The sequence below is a fragment of the Canis lupus genome, chromosome 10, assembly GCF_003254725.2.
Source record: "Canis lupus dingo isolate Sandy chromosome 10, ASM325472v2, whole genome shotgun sequence".
NCBI lineage: Eukaryota > Metazoa > Chordata > Mammalia > Carnivora > Canidae > Canis > Canis lupus.
The window spans coordinates 44408802-44425921 of record NC_064252.1 but is presented as its reverse complement, the minus strand read 5'-3'; the positions used below and the strand labels follow the sequence as shown (position 1 = coordinate 44425921).

Sequence of the window (17120 nt, the reverse complement as noted above, 5' to 3'; positions counted from 1 at the left end):
CTTGAGTAACCACCTTTCCCCCACACATACAAATTTGTTTGGGATGCTGAATAGTTAAACCAAAATATTTAAGGGTAGCTTCAACTTATCTCAGTTCAGACAAAAACAAATATATATCCTCTCTGGAGGAAAATAACATCCTAGGTTCAAATGATTTCTATACGTTTTCATATTCAGTATTCTACACTCAATCAAAAATAACCAGACACAGGATGCCTGGGTGGCTCGGTAATTGTATGCCTGCCTTCGGCCCAGGACATGATCCTGGAGTCCCAGGATCAAGTCCCACATCGGGCTCCCTTTCTCTGCCTTTCTCTGTGTGTTTCTCATAAATAAATAAATAAAATATTTAAAAAATAACCAGACACACAAAATACATATGAATGGGAAAAAGTTAAGAAAAACAAAAGATACCAAAAATAGACCCAATAAAAATAGAGCCATACAGAATCAAGATAATGGAGTTATCAAAAACAGAACTTAGGGCAGCCCCGGTGGCGCAGAGGTTTAGTGCCGCCTGCAGCCCAGGACGTGATCCTGGGACCCTGGATCGAGTCCCACATCAGGCTGTCTGCATGATGCCTGCTTCTCCCTCTGCCTGTGTCTCTGCCTCTCTCTCTATGTGTCTCTATGAATGAATAAATAAAATCTTTAAAAAAAAAAAAACAGAACTTAAAAAAAAAACTATAGTTAATATATCTAAGGAGATAAAAGCCAAGATAGAAGGTTTTTTTTTTTTTTTAAGATTTTATTTATTCATGAGAGACAGAGAGAAAAGCAGAGACACGGGCAGAGGGAGAAACAGGCTCTATGCAGGGAGTCCAATGTGGGACTTGATCCCAGGACTCTGGGATTGCGCCCTGAGCTTAAGGCAGATCCTCAAACTCTGAGCTACCCAGGTGTCCCCAAGATAGAAGATCTCTAGAGGGACTTGAAAAAATATATTTTAAAAATGTCAAATGTAAATTCCAGAAATGAAAAATGCAAAAACCAAAATTAATTCAACCGATAGCTTTAACAGCAGGTTTAACACAATTGAAGAGGAAATGGGTGAACTAGAAGAAAGGTCAGGAAAAAAGATTAAAAGATGAAGGGGCAAAAGTACCATCTGAAATGAAAACAGTGGAGAGTTTTCTAAAACTAATGAAGGCTATCAAACAACAAAGTCAAAATATCTTAAAAACCTAAGGATAAATAAAAAGAAAACCACACCTAGGAACATTTAGTAGATAAAAAGCAAACATTAAAAGAATATCTTACAAGTAGAGGGAAAAAGATAAATTGTACTCAACAGATCAAAAATAAACTGATACAGGTAGAGTTACTATGCTGCTCTGTCCCTGGGCACTCTGGCTGCCCAGGAAGACATCAGGGGAGCTACCACTGTATCCTTGGCTCATGGAAGAAGGTAGCAAGGGGTTTCAGTGGTGCTATTACAAAAGCTTACTTAGCTTTTAGTGAAGAACTAACTACAGTGGACAATGGAGACAAAACATTCTCTGCACAATTCCTATTATGAAATTCTACCTAATTATCTTTATTCAACATGCATCTGGGGGAAAAAACACTGTCTACAGGATGGTATAGTAAATCAACAAAAAGAAAAACTTTGAAAATACAGTGAAATTCCACTGTAGTCCAAATGAAGAATCTTTTAAAATGCCTTGACAAATTATCTTCTAAGCTTTTTTCTTGTAAAGCAGCATTTAAAAATGCAAGCAAAGGGTGCCTGGCTGGCTCAGTCGGTGGATCGTGCAACCCTTGATTGAGGTTGTGGGTTCAAGCCCCACATTGGGTATAGTGATTACTTTTTTAAAAATCTTTAAAAAATGCATGTTAAAAATCAGAAGCATAAATGTAACAAGCCTATCAATTTATAAAATGATGGCTCCTGAAAGACAAATGGACTGTGGCAAAACCTTCCAGTGTACACCACAGCTACTCTTCTGCTATTACACTGCAGCCATATACTTTCCAAAATAGCCATTTCCCTTGTACAATACAGGGATCCATCTATTAAGAAAAACAGAAAGGAAAACTACATGCATAATCAGAAGTTCTCAAATCAAACCTTTAAATCACTGACCAATAAACTCACACCTAAGATAGACATTTAAACAATAGAAACCTCAGAAATAAAGCTGGTAACCTTTGGCAGACTCTCGTAATGCTAGTATCAGAAAAGACTTTTACAGGGCAGCCTGGGTGACTCAGTGGTTTAGCACCATCTTCAGCTCAGGGCGTGATCCTGGAGACCAGGGATCGAGTCACATGGCAGGCTCCTTGCATGGAGCCTGCTTCTCCCTCTGCCTGTGTGTCTCTGCCTCTCTCCCTGTCTCTCATGAATAAATAAATAAAATCTTAAAAAAAAAAAAAAAAGACTTTTACAACTCCAAGGTATATTTAGAACTTTAAGCAACCTACGTTTCTTTTTTTCCCCAAATGCCCAGAGTCTCAGAATAGATTTTGGTTGCTTCCAAGCTTGGGCAATCATGATTAAAGCTGCTGTAATCTTGTGTAGGTTTTTGTGCCACACAAAGATTTCAACTACTTTGGGGCACCTGGGTGGCTCAGTAGTTGAGTGTCTGTCTTTGGCTCGGGTCATGATCCTGGGGTCCTGGAATCGAGTCCCACATCAGGCTCCCCATAGGGAGCCTGCTTCTCCCTCTATGTCTCTGCCTCTGTGTGTGTCTCCTGAATAAAGAAAGAAAATATTAAAAAAAAAAAAAAAGATTTCAACTGCTTTGAGTAAATGCCACAGAATGCTGTACGGTAAGAGTATGTGTAGCTTTGCAGAAACTGCCACACTGTCTAATAAAGTGGCTGTACCATTTTGAATTCCCACCAGCAATGAGTAAGAGTTCCTGCTGACCCACATCCTCACCAGCATTTGTTGTCAGTGACCCAGATTTTGTCCATTCTAATAGGTATGTAATGGTATCTCACTATTGTTTTAATTTGCATTTCCCTGATGACCTATGATGTGGAGTATCTTTTCATATGCTTATTTACCATTTGTATATCTTCTTTGTGGAGGTCTGCTAAGGTCTTCAGCCCATTTTTTAATTGGATTGTTTGTTAGAGTTTTTAAAAGGTCGTTTGTATGTTTTGGATAACAGTTATCAGCTGTGTCTTTGGCAAATATTTTCTCACGGTCTGTGGCTTGGCTTCTCATTTTCTTGACATTGTCTTTTGCAGAGCATAAGTCTTTAATTTATTTAAGTATAGTTAATCAATTATTTCTTGCGAGGATCATGTCTTTGCTGGTGTATCTAAAAAGTCATTAACATACTCAAGGTCACTTAAGTTTTCTCTGTCATCTTCTAGAAGTTTTACAGTTTTGCATTCTACATTTAGGAATATGACCCATTTTGAGTTAATTTGAAGGGTGTGATATCTGTGTTGCAATTTTTTTTTTTTTTTTTTGGCATGTGGATATCTAGTAGCTCCAGTACTGTTTGTGGAAAAGACTATCTCTGCTCTATTATATTGCCTTTGCTCCTTTGTCAAAGATCAATTGACTATATTTATGCAGGTTTATTTCTGGGCTCTCTATTCCATTCCATTGACCTATTTGTCTACTCTTTTACCAATACAACACTGTCTTCATCATTGTAGCTTTATAGTAAGTCTTGAAATCAAGTACTATCAGTACTCCAACTTAGTCTTTCTTCAATATTCTGTTGCTTATTCTTTTGCCTCTCCATATAAAATGTTTGTTGATACCCACAAATAACTTGCTTGATTTTGATTTGAACTTACTGAATCTATAGATCAAGATGGGAAAAATGGACATCTTGAAAATATTAAGTTTTCCTATCCATGAACATAGAATTTTTTTTAAAAGATAGATTTATTTGAGAGAGAGTGTGTGTGTGTATGAGTGGGGAGAAGGGGCAGAGGAGAGAGGGAATCCTAAAGAAGACTCCCTGCTGAATGCAGAGCTCAATGCAGGGCCCAATCTGTGACCCTGAGATCATAACCTGAGCCGGGACCTGAGACAAAAATCAAGAGTCAGATGCTTAACTGACTGAGCTAATAACCCTGGCACCCCCAGAATATTTTTCAGTTTATTTAGTTTCTCTTTGATTTCTTTCATCAATTTTGTACCTTTTCTCATATAGATCTTATACATAATTTGATAGATTTATACTTCAGTATTTCATTTGGTACTAATATAAATGGTACCATGTTTTCAATTTTAAATTCCACTTCTTCATTGCTAGTATAAAAAAAAGCAATTGATTTTATATATTAACCTCATCTCCTACAACCTTGTTGTTATTGCTTACTCATTCTAGACTCTTTTTATTGATACTTTTGGATTTTCTACATAGAATATCATGTCATCTGCAATAGATTTTAATACTGAAATCTTACTAGTCTCAAATACCCAGACCCAAATTGAACCAGTCTTGGAATCACTGGACACAAAGACCCAAAACTAACTTTTTATTAACAGCTTTATCAAACATTCAACTATATGGAAAAATCTTCTTGGGCCTAGAGATACTTGATACACTGATGCAGACACACAGATTTTAAAAAAAAATCTACTTCTAGGAAATATTCTGAGAATACTCCAGCTCTTTACTATTATTGTCTGACATAGAAATTCAAACAGAAGAACTTCTGCTACTAAAATATACCTGTTTAGAAAGAAAAGTTCATTTAAGCAGCATAGGTACATAGATAATGAATACTAGTTCTGAAACACTGGGGATTTTCTTCTTCACCGACAGTGAACCCCAAATAGAAATTGATTCATTTCTTTTTTGGCTGATTTGGCTTGGAACACTACGGAACCTCAGTTTAGAGATACAGAAATCCAGACATATGCTCAACTATGCCCAGGACTCAATTTCTAGTGAGTGTTCACACACAGGACAAAACTTGTAATTTTCTCAACAACTGACAAAACAGAAAACAGGAACAACAATATTTTAACTATATTGAATGTAGTTCAATCTCTTCTGAGTAGATTGTGATTCCTTGCCTTTTGTACATGTAAACTTGAAACCTATAATGTGAATATATTACAAAAGTAGGATGATATTGATCTATAAAAATTAAACTGACAGCTGATGTCTCAGCAGAAATAAGTCATAAGAGAGTGCAAAGATACTATTAAGGTGTTAAAATAAAAATAATTCCCAATCTTTATAATGTCTACCTAGTGAAAATATCCTTCAATATCACCAAGGTTACAACAGAGGTGGTGAGAAATTTTCTGCTTTTGGGTATATTTTAAAGACAAAACAAATTGGATTGGATATGGATATATGAAATCACAGATCACTCAAGGTTTCAGGGCAAGAATTACATGAAGAGACTTTTCATTTACTGAGATGGGAAGACTGAAAGAGCAGATTTATGAATTTCAGAGGGTGAAGGGTAGTGTATAGCACAACTCAGGTTTGAAAATGTTAAGCTTGAGATGTCTATTACACACCCCAGTGAAAATAAAAAGGAGGTGGTTGGACATTGAAGTCTGGACTTCAAGAGAGAACACCATGCTACAGGTATATATTTGAGAATCCAAAGTAAATACATGAGACTGGATGAGTTCACTGGGGGATGAATATAAATATAAGAAGACAAATAGTCTAAGGACTGAGCTCAGGGACACTCCAACATTTGCAGGTCATGGAGATGAGAAGGAACTAGCAACAGAAACTGAGAAAGGACAGTCAACGAGATGAAAAGAAAATCAAATGAGCATGGTACCTCAGAAGCCAAATGAAGAAAGCATTTAAAGGAGTAGAGCAAAGATGCAACTGATATCTTTGTCAAATGTTGCTGATAGGTTAAATAAAATGAAGACTGGGGTCTGACACTGAATTGAGCAACATGAAAGTAAATATTACCTTGAAAAAAGTTTTCATAGGGGCAGCCACGGTGGTGCAGTGGTTTAGCACCGCCTGTAGCCCAGTGTGATCCTGGAGACCCTGGATCGAGCCCCATGTCAGGCTCTCTGCATGGTGCCTGCTTCATCTCTGCCTGTGTCTCTGCCTCTCTCTCTGTGTGTCTCTATGAATAAAGTCTTAAAAAAAAAAAGTTTTCATAAAATGATGAGAGAAAAAGGGAGATTATAGTAGGTTTAAAAGAACATCCGAAAAAAAAAAATAAAAGAACAAAATGCAAGACATTGGAGCCAGAAATTTAGACAACTCTTTCAATAAAATCTCTGTAAATAAGACACAAAATTTATTTATTTTTTTATTATTATTTTTTTTAAGACACAAAATTTAGTACAAATACGTAATGTATCTGAATAACATGATTACAAATCTGAACTAAGGACAAATACAAAAACACTGCACCCAACTATTTCAGAATTAACAAATTTCTAAAGTATACACTGAAAATTACCAAATATTGACCACTATGTAGACGGCAACACATTTCAGAAATTTGAAATCTAGTATGTTCTGCAAAATTATTTAATTAGCAAAAAGTCAATCAAAAAAATTAAAGTTCATTATGTTTTTGGTTACTTAAAATCACACTAAAAAATAACCAATAGGGGCAGCCCAGGTGGTTCAGCGGTTCAGCATCGCCTTCAGCCCAGGGCATGATCCTGGAGACCCGGGATCGAGTCCCACGTCGGGCTCCCTGCATGGAGCCTGCTTCTCCCTCTGCCTGCGTCTCTGCCTCTCTCTCTCTCTCTCATGAATAAATAAATAAAAATCTTAAAAAAAAAATAACCAACAGATCAAGTAAGAAGTAATGATGAAAATCAGAAAAAAATTTTTAAAGGTTTTATTTATTCATGGGAGAGAGAGAGAGAGAGAGAGGCAGAGACGCAGGCAGAGGGAGAAGCAGGCTCCATGCAGGGAGCCCGACGTGGGACTCGATCCCGGGTCTCCAGGATCATGCCCTGGGCTGAAGGCGATGCTGAACCGCTGAGCCACCTGGGCTGCCCAAGAAAATATTTTATAAGAAGTAACTACATAACAAAACTTGTAGGATACATTTAAATAGGTATTTTGAGGAAAACTTAAGACCTTAAATGTTTATATGAGGGGGGAAAATAGGCCTGAAAAGTAATGACATAAGCATTTATGCGAAGAAATTAGGAAAAAAATTTAAAATCTAAAGAAAATAGAAGGAAATAATAAAGAACAAAACTTAATGAGGATGACCAAAGCAAAATGTTGGTCCTTTGAAAAGACTAATAATATACTAAAAAAGGGGAAATCATTACAGATTCTCTAGACATTAAAATCTTCATAGGATATTATAAACACTATTTAAAAAAAATTTTAAAATTTAGAGAAAACATACAAATGCCTTTGAATATATGTTGAATGGCATAAGAAGAGATTTCTAATTGTTCCTTTATCCATTAAACAAATAAAATAAAAATTTCCTTCAAAAAAAAAAAGTAAGACCCAAAAGGCTTCATTGGTTAAGTACTAAAACTCTAATATTATGCAAATTCTTCCAGGTAATGAAAGAAAAAAATGAATTGAGATTATTATAAAGTTTACATGATATTGATACCAAAATCTGATTTTAAGAAACCCCAAGAAAGGCAAGTTATTGGCCAATCTCAATTATAAAAATACATGTAAATATTTTAAAGCATAAACTGACACCAGAAATCTATAAAAAGTATAATTTATCCTGACTGATTTGACAAAACACATCTATCCCTAGGGGAAAAAATAAATCCTCTCAGTAAGTAATCTTTTAAAGGAATAAAAACTTTTAACTTTTTCAACCTGAAAGAAGAAATCTATGAAAAACATACAGCTAGCATCATACTAACTGTTGAGAATCTAAATGTTTCCACTTTTGATGTGGAACAGGACAAGGATGTCCACTTTACCATTTCTATTCAATGTTGTACTGGATGTTCCAGGCAGTGAAATAAGAAATAGAAAAAACAAAAACAAAAACAAGCATGCAGACTGAACATGTAAAACTGTCTTTGTTTGCAGATAACTTATCAACATAGAAAATTAAATGGATTGTACAAAGAGGCTATTAGAACTGAAAGGTAAATCTAGCAAAGTTGTAAAATACTAAATAAATATATAAAAATCAACTGTAGGACTTCTGGTTTTAACCCTGACAAATAAAAAGCTTAGAAACCATCATTTCTATTGTTATAACAACAAAAAGATGAACAAAATGAAAATCACAGACTTTCTGTGGCACATTAGAATAGTGAATTACAGAGTAAACTGCCAATTCAAAATCTTAAAAGAATAACCAATTTTTGTTCATCTGGAGCAGTAGCCACTGGAATCACAAATGGTTAAGAACACTTCAATAACAATTTTTTTTTCAATAACAATTTTGACAGATTCCTAGAGGCTGAGTTTGCACTAACATGAGAATGAGAAGCTCCTAGAGGTCACAGTTTTTTAGGGGTCCCTGATAGCTTCAGTGTTTACCTAAAGGAGTTCCACTAGGTTCTCACAGGAGGGATCTGAGAAAGATCCCCTCTGGCTCTGACAGGGGGAAAGTAATATTATGAAATATGCCCAGAGCATTTTCTATAAATAAGAGCTTACTCTTCAAGTAAAAAGACTTAACCAAGCCTTATCCAAGCTATAAAAGGACATTTCTCCCACCTTACCCTCTCTAGCCTTCCTGTTTTACATAAGTGGATAAAAAAAATAAAATAAAATAAAAGTTACAACAGTGGAAAAACACTTGTAAACATCATAGCCCAGAGACACAGGTCCACTAAAAGACTTAAATGTAAGTTTAAGACTAGAGAACATGTTGACCCCTCTCACCTTAACACCACACTAACAGGGCTCCATGATAATAACAGTGAATTACAACCACAGAGCTGCAAGATGCACACTGAGGAAGGGTACTCAAGGAAGCTTAAAGTCAAAAGGAGAAACAACAATCAGGACAAGAGAGGAATTTGAAGTCTCTGGCACCTACATCTACCACAAACATTGAACACAGCTCAATCGCCAGCCAAATTAACATAAACATTCACACTAAAGGCTTACTTACTTCAGTTAACACCCAATACAATATGTGTGGCTTCAACAAAAAAATTAGGAGCCATGCCAAAAGTCAAAAACACAACCCGAAGGATAAAACCAGACTCAAATATAGTACGCACATGGGAATTATCAGACAGGAAACTTTAAATAACTATGACTAATTGTTAAGGGCACTAATGGAAAAAGTAGACAATATGCAGTAACAGGTGGGTAACAATAAACAGAGATGGAAACTCTGAAAGAAAAGGAAATGCTAGAAAGCAAAAGATGTGACAAAAACGAAGAATGCTTTTGATGGTCTTGTCAGTAGTTTGGACACAGCCAAGCATAAATCACTGAGCTTAAAAACAGGTCAATAAAAACTTCCCAAACTGAAACGCAAAAAGAAAAAGAAAAACAAAAACAAAAACAAAAACAAAACAGAACATCCAAGAACTGTATTAACTGAAATACCAAAAGGAGAAAAAAGAAGAGAACAAGAGCCTAAGAAATATTTGAAGTAATTATAAAATAAATTCATGAGGATGAAAAGTACAATATAGGGAATATAGTCAATATTATAACTGTACAGTGATCTATGGTAACTACACTCATTGTGGTGAACATTTCATAAGGTATATAGTGTCAAATCACTATGTTTACACTTAAATATAAATCAACTATACTTCAATTTAAAAAAATGATTTAAGTAAGGCCAAAAAAATGTTGGCCTAGAACTTCCCAAAATTAATGCACAGTATCTACAGGAAGGGAACTATAAAACAATGATGAAAGAAATTAAAGATCTGAATAAATGGAGAAATATTCCATGTTGATGGATTGAAACATTCTGTATTAAGATACTCGTTCTCCCCAACCTGATTTACAGATTCAGTGCAAATCCAGTTAAAATCTCAGAAAGCTATTTTATAGGGATTTATTTTAGAGAGGTATGGATTCTAAATTTTATATGGAAAGGCAAAAGACTGAAAATAGCCAATACACTGCCAATGAAGAGAAAGTTGGAGGATTCACACTACCTAGTTTCAAGACTTACTATATGGTATAGTAATAAAGACAGCATTGTTTGGCAAAAGAATGCTCAAAATAGATCAATGGAACAAAATAGAGATCCCACACAAATATAAGCAATTGATCTTTGATAAAGGAGCAAAGACAATACAGAAAGGCCAGTATTTCAACAAATGGTGCTAGAACAATTTCAAGACACCCATATGCAAATTAAGTGAACTGAACTTACATCTTTCACAGAATTAACATAGATCATTGAACTTAAGCATAAGATGCAAAACTATACAACTTCTAGGAGAAAAATATGCACCCTTGGTTTTGGTAATGAGTTTTTAAATACAACACCAAAAATACGATCCATGAAAGTATAAGGTAAAGTTGAACTTCATCAAAATTTAAAATTTCTGCTTTGCAAAAGGCACCATTAAAAGAATGAAAAGATAAGACATAGATGGGAAGTATATATTTGCAAACCACATATTTGATAACAATATGTATCCAAAATATTCAAAGAATTCTTAAAACTCAACAATAAGTAAACAAAAAATTGGAAAATGGGCAAAATATCTAAACAGATGCCTCACCAAAGAAAATATACAGATGGCAAGTAACAATATGAAAAGATACTCCACATAAATTGTCATTAGCAAATTAAAACAATGAGATATTGCTATACACCTATTATAATGGTTAAATACAAAAATGTGACAATACCAAATGCTAATAAGGATATGGAGCAACGGAAACTCTCACTCATTGCTGGTGGGAATGCAAAATGGTATAGTCACCTTGACAGAGTTGAACAGTTTCTTATAAAGCTTAATACAGTTTTACTCTATGATTCACCAATTGTGCCCCTAAGTATTTACTGAACTGATCTGAAAACCTCTGTCCACACAAAAGCCTGCATATGAAAGTTTGCAACATGGGCCACCTGGGTGGCTCATTTGGTTAAGTGTCTGCTTTTGTCTCCGGTCATGATCCCAGGGTCCTGGGATGGAGCCCCACATTGGGCTCCCTGCTCAGCGGGAAGCCTGCTTCTTCCTCTCCCTCCGCCTGCTGCTTCCCCTGCTTATGTTCTGTCTAACAAAGTAAATAAATAAAATCTTGAAAAAAAAAGAAAGAAAAAAAAGAAAGTTTACAGCAGGTTTATTCATAATTGCCAAAAACTGGAAGCAACCAAGATGTCCTTTAATATGTGCATGGATAAACACACTGTAGTACATACAGATGATAGATTATTATTCAATGATAAAAAGAAATAAGCTATCCAGGTATGAAAAAACATGAATGAACCTAAAATGCACATTACTAAGTGAAAGAAGCTAGTCTGAAAAGGTTGTACACTGTATGATCTCAATTATATGACGTTCTGGAAAAGGCAAACATTTCCTCAGCCAGGTGATCAAGGTCAAAATCAATGATAATAAATTTATGAACATTATGTACTCATAATACCATATATATATATATCCTAAAATGGCATTTTACCTCTGTGACCGCTCTCAAAAAGAAATTATCCAGTCTAATCATGACAAAAACAGCAGGCAAACCCCAACTGAGAGACATTCTACAAAATACCTGATCAGTATTCCTCAAAACTGTCAAGGTCATCAAAAACAAGGAAAGTATGAGGCTGTTATAGCCAAGAGAAGCCTAAGGAGACATGACAACTAAATGTAATTTTGTGTCCTGGCTAGGATCCTGAACAGAAAAAGGACATTAGAGGAAAACTAAGGAAATCTGAATATAGTATGGACTTCAGTTAGTAATGTATCAAATAACTGAATCATTAATTGTAACAATGTAATGTACTAGTGTAAGATGTTAATAAGAGAGGAAATTGGTATGAGGTATGTAGTAACTCTACCATCTTCACAATTGCTCTGTTAATCTAAAACTGTTGAAAATATTTATTATTGTTTATTTTTAAAAACAATTGTATTTTCATATATAAGCAATAAGCAATCAGAAAGTGAAATTTAAAAATTCCACTTCCAACAGCATCAAAAAATAGGAAATAAAGATAAATTTGAAAAAAGAAGTACAGGACCTATACACTAAAAACTACAAAACACTGCTGAGGAAAATTAAAGTTCTAAACAAACAATGGAGCAATATACTCTGCAAGTGGGATCTCTTCATATTCCTTAGATGTCACTTTTCCCAATTCCAATCAAATTCCCAAGCAGGTTTTTTTTGTATACACTGTGAAACTGATTCTAAAATTAAAATAAAATACAACAGAATAGCCAAAACTACTTTGAGAAAGAACAAAGTTGGAGGACTAACATTACCTAATCTGAAGACCTTAAAAACACACACACAAAGTAATTGGCTGGGCTATATTGGGATCAAGATATATACACAGAACAATCAAACATAATCATCAAGAAAAGGCCTATACATATATGGACAATTGACCTTCTACAAAATAAAAAAACAATATAGCATGGAAAGGATAGTTTTTCAACAAATACTGGAACAACTGGATATCTTTATGCAAAAAAAAAGTTAACTCTGATCTATATCTTGTACTATATACAAACTTTGAAATGGATAGCAGACTTAAACGTTAAGAACTATAATGTAGGGCAGCCCGAGTGGCTCAGCGGTTTAGCACCACCTTCAGCCCAGGGTGTGATCCTGGGGACCTAGGATGGAGTTCCGTGTCAGGCTCCCTGCATGGAGCCTGCTTCTCCCTCTGCCTGCATCTCTGCCTCTCTCCCTCTCTCTCCTCTCTGTGTTTCTCATGAATAAATAAATAAAATCTTAAAAAAAAAAAAAGAACAATAACGCTGCTGGAAGAAAACACAGAAGAAAAATTTAGTGACCTTATGCTTCACAAAAATTTCTTTAAAAGAATACAAAAACCTGAATATAATTTTTTTAAAAAATCAATAAATTTCACTTAATCAAAATGGAAAGCATTTGCTTTTTAAAACACACATAATAAAAAGGTAAGCCACATAGTGGGGAAAACCTGCAAAATATACCTGACATAGGACTTAGAATATAGAAAGGACTTTTACAATATAAACAATTCAATAGAAGTGTGCAAAAGATTTGAATAGACACTACAGAAGATGAATGTATGGTACATAAGCACATGCACAGATGCTCAAAATCATTAGTCATTAGGGAAGGCAAATTAAAACCATAATACATACCTATTATAATGCTTAAGATTAAAAGATAATGCATACCAAGTGTTGAGATGAGGCTACAGAACACCTGCAACACTCATACACTACTGGTGTAAATGTAAAATAAAATAGTACAGCCACCTTGGAAAATAGTTTAATATATTCTTCAAAAGTTAAACATTTATCCATCACATGATTCAGTTACTGTACTCTTATGTACTTCATCCAAGAAAAATAAAAGCTATGTCCAAAGATTCACGTAAGAAGACACAAGAATGTTTTATTTGTTATAGCTCCAAACTGGAAACAACTGAAATGTCCATATATTCATAAAATGGAATACTTCAGCAACAGAAAAGAATAAACTATTGATGATAGTATATGGATAAATTTCAAAATAATTATGCTGAGGGAAAACAGTTCCTAAAATAATATATACTATATGATTTCACGTATATAACATTTTAGAAAATCCAAACAAATCTCCAGGACAGAAGGCAAATCAGTGGTTGTTTAGGGATTGGCAGGATAGGTGAGAGGTTACAGAGAGAAATGAAGAAACTTTCAGGAATGATGGATAGGGCCACTATCTTAATTGTGCCAACAGTTTTACAGGTATATACACATACTTACCAAACTGAACACTTTAAACATGTGCAGTTTACTGAATGTATGTCAATTAGACTCTAATAATACTGTTAAAAGAAAACAAATGTATGCAAAAACCTTCCAAGTATCATATAACTATCTGACAGAATATTTTAATAAACTACTAAAATGCTTTCAAGGAACTTCTAATAACACTGGCAATGCTTATGATATACAATTAAGTGAGGCTGGCCAAATATGTAAGCTAATATAGAAAGACGTCAATTACATAGAAAGCTCATGTAACATGGACGGAAATATTCCTGGTTAGAAAGAGATCTATATTAATAATAGTTTTCAGTGAGTTAGGGAATCATGGATGATTTAAATTATCTTCACACTTTTTTCTATTCTCCAGGGTTTTCTTTGTTGTTGTTTTTGTGGCATTTTATTATTATTTTTATTTTACCTGAGCTTGCATTATCCTTTTAAACAGGAAATTTAAAACTAAATGAAGGAAAAATATCTGAGTGATTATCTGTCCTAACAAGTTATTCCAACATATGTATCACAGACCCTTGAAAGATCAAAGAGAGGACTATGGGAGTTCATATGAGCATATGAACCAAGTATTACCTGTAGACTTAATAATATATTTCACACTCATATGAACTACTATTTTTCAAATGTTCAAATACACTGCAATTCAACATAATTGAATATGTAGAATGCTATCTTTCCCCTCAACAGACACTAAAACTGCTAACAGGGAGGTCTTCAAAAACTTATTCCCCTATACTTATTGCCTGTAGGTTGCTTTATTTGGAATTTCTCGGACTACCATACCAGTATATAGGAAGGGTTAAGTACCAACTTGGCATTCAATTAACAGAGGTTCCATTATATGGTCCTACATGTTCAAAGGCCAAGGTCAAATATGCTTGGTACCCAGACAGACTTTGTAAAAGCTAGTTCAGTTAAACATTAGGCTTTCTGCAAAAAATGTAAGATGAAAGTTACCAGAAGTTTAACTCCTAGTTAACTATGGCACTACTAGGGACACCTGGGTGGCTCAATGGTTGAGCGTCTGCCTTTGGCTCAGAGCGTGATCCCAGAATGCCCGGCTAGAATCCCACATCAGGCTCCCTGGATGGAGCCTGCTTCTCCCTCTGCTTATGTCTCTGCTTCTCTCTCTGTGTCTCTCATGAATAAATAAATAAAATCGTTAAAAAAAAGAAAAAGTATGACATTACCAGTCCATAAGGGAATTTGGGGAAATCATTTAATGTGTGCTGAGATTTCTACAAATGCTTCATAATAACCCTCTAAGAAATTAAAGTCAACAAATATCATTATAAAATACAAAAAGCAGATCTAGTAGTTATAGTAAACTAGTTGTTTAAAGGTAATTTAGTTTACCTCAAAGAATTATTCTCTGCCTTTTGTCTGCCAAGTTCACTTTCAGTGTCCATTGCCTTTCTTGCTAGTGATTTCATTTCTTTTTCCACAGTAGTTATGGTTTCCTTCATCAAAGTCATATTTGACATTTGCTCCATACGTTCATCATCAAGCTAACAAGTAGAATGACAAGGTTATTGCCACCACTAACAAAATCTTCCTAAGAGACATCCTTTCTTTGTGCAAACTGTGGCATATGACGAGATTTACACTAAGAGATGATCAGATTAGACTTGAATGTTGTGGGAAGCTGTATAGACAAAGTACTGTGGAAGACGAACAAGAACAAGCCACTGCACAACCTATGCATAAAGCCTATCACAGTATATGCATCTACATTTTCAATCTGGTTCATTTTGACTGCAGCATATGTAACTTATTTGCAAAAGGATTTATTTGTTGTTAAACATTAACAAATTATACATATAAAAAGGAATTATGAAAAAAATGTTTCTCCTGAGTAATGCTTTTTTTCTCATTATAACGTAATACAGATGAATTTATAAATATATTCAATTAAATTTGGTAATAGAAAGTCAAATTCCCCTAATTTTCTTTATATAGTCATAACATCTCAAATACATATTCATAGCATCTAAAATTCTTGATTAGTAAAAAGTGATGCTTCACTTTTAAATTCAGCTTAAATACATTCTTCTCATTAATTTTCATTTCATAATACTTTCTTCTACTTTAGCTACCCTTTAGATAGAATAAACCAGTTTCTCTGTATCTGACAATGCTATCTTTAATAAAATAGGGAGATGAGAAAGTTGCTAAAATCCCACAGATGTATCCCTAATGGGTTTTTTAAAAGAACACACTTGCAACCCAACAGAAAAAAAGACTTTACTTATATTTTTTTGGAAGGAAATAAATAATGAAAAAGTGATAATTTATACCATGCACACCATCTTAAATATTTTAGGATTATTAACACTATCTTAGAAAAATAAAAGAGCGTCTCTGAACATGGAAAACAAGGGAAAGGGGGAAGCTACTGACAGTTTATAGCCGAAAGCACAAAAGTGATTTTTCTTTACGTTATGAACTGTACACTCCAGCTCCTCTATCCTTTGTTCCAAATGGGCCTTCTCATTAAATGCTGTCTCTTGGGCAATCTGTTTAAAAAACAAACAAACAAACAAAAATGTTTTCAATGTCACTATATTGTGTTTCAGAAATGGTCATACAGATAAAATTTACCCAAACCTTTAGCCTTTCCCTCAGGCTATCTCGTTCTGTGGTCATTCTTCGTAAATCAGTAAAGGCCACATCTCTTTCAGTCTCCACCCGCCGGAGGATGGCATGTGCTGTTGTTGATTTAGGAGATTTACAGTTTTTCATCATTTCTCGTCGAAGTCGGGCAATTTCTTCTTGTGCCTATTATTTAAATATATAGACTTCTATAAACTTTGGAACAGACACAAATACAGCTATCTTATATCCAGCCAATTAAATACAACCCATATATATAAATGCATGCAACATTTTTAAGTGAGCATGAGCTTCTATAAATAAATGCAAATGATATCCAAAAATGCAAGTGACTGTGTAAAAAATAAAAGTTTGATTTATTATATCTTTGCTAAAAATTTTTTAAAATTTGGAGGCAATCAATCCAAGAGAGAATGTCTTACTAAGAAATATGCATGTAATACACTACATCCATTTTGTTATATAAATTTGGGTTCAACAAAATTCTATTTTAATAAATATTATACTGTTCCCATCCTTCTCTACATAAATATATATGCCATTTCCGTGTCCTGGCTACTTTTACTCTGACAGAAGGCCTATCAATCCTTACTGACAACCCAATATACTCTCTCATACTTGTTCAAACCACCCTCAAGTCCCAAACCTACTGGACACCTACAGATGATTTCATATCCTACTGTGCTATTTAAAAGTCCCTAATCTTTCTTTCTCTTGATTT

General features: G+C 34.4%; 1 protein-coding gene across 7 annotated transcripts in view; it reads right to left on the bottom strand.

The window, feature by feature from the left end:
- Positions 1 to 17120, bottom strand: part of TSGA10 (testis specific 10) — a 129362-nt gene that overhangs the window by 88834 nt on the left and 23408 nt on the right. For all 7 annotated transcript variants that reach the window (XM_049115465.1, XM_035695994.2, XM_035695995.2 and 4 more), the window contains 3 exons: positions 16394 to 16564; positions 16225 to 16302; positions 15143 to 15294 (listed from right to left, as the gene is read on the bottom strand). In XM_049115465.1, the coding sequence (XP_048971422.1) occupies positions 15143 to 15294; positions 16225 to 16302; positions 16394 to 16564 (401 nt within the window). The remainder of the gene's footprint in view (positions 1 to 15142; positions 15295 to 16224; positions 16303 to 16393; positions 16565 to 17120) is intronic.